The 3,415-nt window shown below is 57.8% G+C and overlaps 1 protein-coding gene across 1 annotated transcript; it reads left to right on the top strand.

The window, feature by feature from the left end:
• Positions 1-2,089: 2,089 nt before the first annotated feature.
• Positions 2,090-2,737, top strand: DYNLT4 (dynein light chain Tctex-type 4). Its single transcript, XM_066193125.1, has one exon. It carries the CDS (start codon positions 2,099-2,101, stop codon positions 2,735-2,737), a length of 639 nt encoding a protein of 212 aa, XP_066049222.1. The 5' UTR covers positions 2,090-2,098.
• Positions 2,738-3,415: the final 678 nt, after the last annotated feature.

Genomic DNA, 3,415 nt, shown 5'->3' with positions numbered 1-3,415 from the left:
TGCTAGGGAAACCTGGCAGGCAGCGCTGGGGCTGGAGGCCGGGCTGCCGGGGGAGCGGCGGGAGGGAGCGCTGGGACAGTGAGGAATGAAGCACAACCTTGCTGCCGAGGCGGCTCCGTCCGGCACTCACCGGATGGGGAAGCAGGCCTGCGTCTTGCGGCGAGTGGAATTCCTTGCCCTGTTTCATGGCTTGGCTCTGGCACCCCTGGCACGGCGACATGCGGGTGGCTTTGCTGCGGAGCAAAGAGATAAGAGGTGAAGAGAGGCAGGCAGCTGGGATTTTGGAAAAGGCGGCACATGCTCGGAGATCACCTTCACCTCCCTAGGCATGCCGCTGGGCATGGCTGAGTCCCTAGCAGCAGCACTGGAGCAGATTGGAACCCAGCAGGGAGATTTGTCCCCTAAAATGGGGGAAGCCGCCTCTCCTGCAATACTCCAGGCCAGAGCCCTGCAGTTCTCATGTCTGCTTAGGGTACAGGTGATTGCAGGCAGAAAAAAGCATCCCCAGCCTCACAGAAAGGCTTGGGTGGGAAGGGACCATTTAGCTTCAACTTGCCTGTCATGGGCAGGGATACCATGCACTAGATCAGGTTGCTCACCTAAGCCCAAACCAAGTGCTGTGCCAGGGGATGTGTCGTCCCCACTCTCTAACCCTTGGCTGGCCTCAAGCAGCCCGAGGAGGGGATTACCCATGGAGGGATCCATCCTTACTTGTCAGTGGGTGGTGCGAGGGAGAGGCAGGAATGGGGCTCGGAGCTGAGGCAGCACCCCAAGGGAATGGGGTCCAGCTGGCAGTCCGCTTGGCAGCGCTAGTCAGAGGCAGGCTATAAATACCTCCGACGGGAGATAGAAACACAAAAGCCGTCTCCACTTTCCTCAAATAGCTCGGCAGCCGGGCCAGACAAAGGCACATTGATGGAGCAGCCGTGTCGTACCAGCTGGGCTGTGCTCCACTGGCAGAGAGAAACCCCAGCCAGGGTCGGGAGCCCCCAGGGACCTGCCCACCCCACAGGCATTTCAGCAGCAGGGTCCCTGGCACGTGCCTGGGCTGTGCTCCATCCAGTCCCTTGCAGTGTTTGAGGCTGGGTTGGATAGGGCTCTGAGCAGTCTGGTCTAGGGGTGGCATCCCTGTCAAGTGCAGGTGATTTGGAACTAGATGATCTCTAGTTTCCAACTCAACCCACTATATGATTATATGATTCAATGGGTGCCCACCCACCCACACTCTCCCTTGCTGCAGTGGGGCATAAGTACCCTAAGGATGCAAATATCTGAGCAAAATCAAGCTGTTGGAGGGCCCAGCCCCAGTGAATCCCATAGTCAGCTCACAAAGTAGCAATCACAGTGGCTACTCTCCACCCTCTACTCTTCTCTTGCACATCCAACACCAGCCTGCATTTTTCAGGACTGGCAGGGAGCTGAGGTTGGAGGGCACATGCCTGGAGTAACCACATCCCTGTGCTGGCACAGCTGAAAATGTAGAGAGGGCAGGAGTGAAGGGGAACAGGGCTGTCCAGGGACCGGGAAACAAGGAGTTACAGAAGCCAAGCCCCAGAACAGCCCTGGAGACCTACAGTGTCACATAGCAACACTTCACCTTCCAGAAGCTCAACAGGTTTGTTCCAGGAACACAATGGGTTTGGCCCTGCTCACAGCAACTTGCAAGACAAAGATTGGTCCTGGGCAGTGACATCCACCAGAGACAAGTTCCCTGGGTTTACTCTGGAAGGACAGGAGTGGGACTAAGGGTAAGTGTGGGATCAGATGCAGACAGGAGCACTAGGGAAAGAGTCACTCACCTGTGCTGGTGAAAAGGCTGAGGGATGGGAGAACAGAGGGTTGTGTGAACCATACGTTGCTGCACTGGATCAGCCCCAGCTGGCCAAGTCTGATGGGCATGGAGGCGCTGGAGAAGGGAAGGCAGCTGCCATGGATCTCCCACCCCCTCTGCATCTTGCCTCACAGAGACTCACATGCCAGGAGGCATGGGATGTGCAGAGGGCAGGGAGAAGTGAGGTAGAGAGGCAGGGCAATGAAGAGGCTGCAGGACACCTGCCTCACCTAACACTCGAGTACATCTCCTTTGCAGGCCACCCCTATGGCTGAACAGCCCTTGCCAGGGACAGCCCTGCTAGCCCAGGTGCTGGCTGCAGACAACACTGAAGCCCCTCCACTCCGCACTATACGCCGTGGGTCCCAGCCCCCAGCCCGGGGCCCTGAGGATGGCAAACCACCGTCCCTGCTCTCCCGCCGCAACTCCATCCTCAGCCGCCGCAGCTCGTTCGGGATGGTCCCAGGGAGCAGGCGTCCCTCCTGGATGCTCCACAAACGTGTCAGCTTCACTGGGCTCCCGATTTTCCAACCCATTCTTAAGACCCGCCTTGAAAACACTTACAGGATAGGGCCAGACAAAGGCTGCAAGTTCGATGCAGAGCGGGTGCAGCGGGTGCTGGAGGGGACCCTGGCCTGTGCCTTGGGGACTGCTGCATACAGTCCCCAGGGCAGTGCCCCACTAGCCCAGAGCCTGACTGAGCTGCTGCAGAACCAGGCCAAGGAGGTGGTGCCACCCCGCTACAAGCTGGTCTGCCACGTGGTGCTGGGCCAGCAGGGCCAGCAGAGCCTGGTGGTGGCCAGCCGGGGACTGTGGGACCCCGAGACTGACAGCTTTGCCTCTGCCACCTTCTCCAACACCTCCCTCTTTGCTGTGGCCACAGTGTATGGGGTCTACTTCGAGTAGCACATGCCTCTCCATCCACCCAGTCTTGTAGAGCTGTAAGGAGAGAACGGCTGAAATAAATGTTTTACCCAGCTGTGTGTCATACCTGGCATCTTGGGCCAGGGTGTGTGCAGGGAGCAAGATGATATAGATGCTCACTCCAGCCTCAGCTCACACCCACGCTGCAGTTCCCACTACTATGGTTTGCAAAAGGACCCAAGCTGCAGCAAACACAACAAAAGACTGGATTTCCCTGGAACATGCAACTGCCCAAGGCTGGTGGAGCAGCCCAGGCTGCTTCCCAGAGCACAAGCTGCTCCCAGGCAGATTGATTACACAGATCACCTTCAAAGCAAGCACACAGAGCTCTTTCCTGGCTTCATGCCCAGTTCATATCCCATCACACAAGATTGTCAGTGCAAGGGCCCAGGCAACCCCTCCACCACTTGGGTCATAGCTCATGCCTTCTGCAGAATCAGGAGAATCAGCTGGGTTGGGGCCAAGTGCAGAAAGGACTGGGAATGAGTTTGGCAGCAGCAAGAAGCTGAGGCAGCTCCAGGGCTCCACCAGCATAAGCAAGAGCTAACTCTGCCCTTTGTGCCAGCCCCATGGAAGCAGTGGAGGTACAATATGGGCTCCTTACAGCCATCCTGCCTCCCTGACCTTTCCCCCTCAGCACTAGTCAGTGGCAAGAAGGGT

The sequence above is a fragment of the Chamaea fasciata genome, unplaced genomic scaffold (assembly GCF_029207755.1).
Source record: "Chamaea fasciata isolate MVZ Bird 193981 ecotype frontalis unplaced genomic scaffold, bChaFas1.0.hap1 SCAF_10, whole genome shotgun sequence".
Taxonomy (NCBI): Eukaryota; Metazoa; Chordata; class Aves; order Passeriformes; family Sylviidae; genus Chamaea; species Chamaea fasciata.
The sequence above is the reverse complement of the archived record's forward strand: the minus strand, read 5'-3'. Positions and strand labels throughout refer to the sequence as shown.

Bases quoted from the DNA above. Each gene is read 5' to 3' on its own strand.
- DYNLT4 (XM_066193125.1), top strand. From the start codon at position 2,099: ATGGCTGAACAGCCCTTGCCAGGGACAGCCCTGCTAGCCCAGGTGCTG.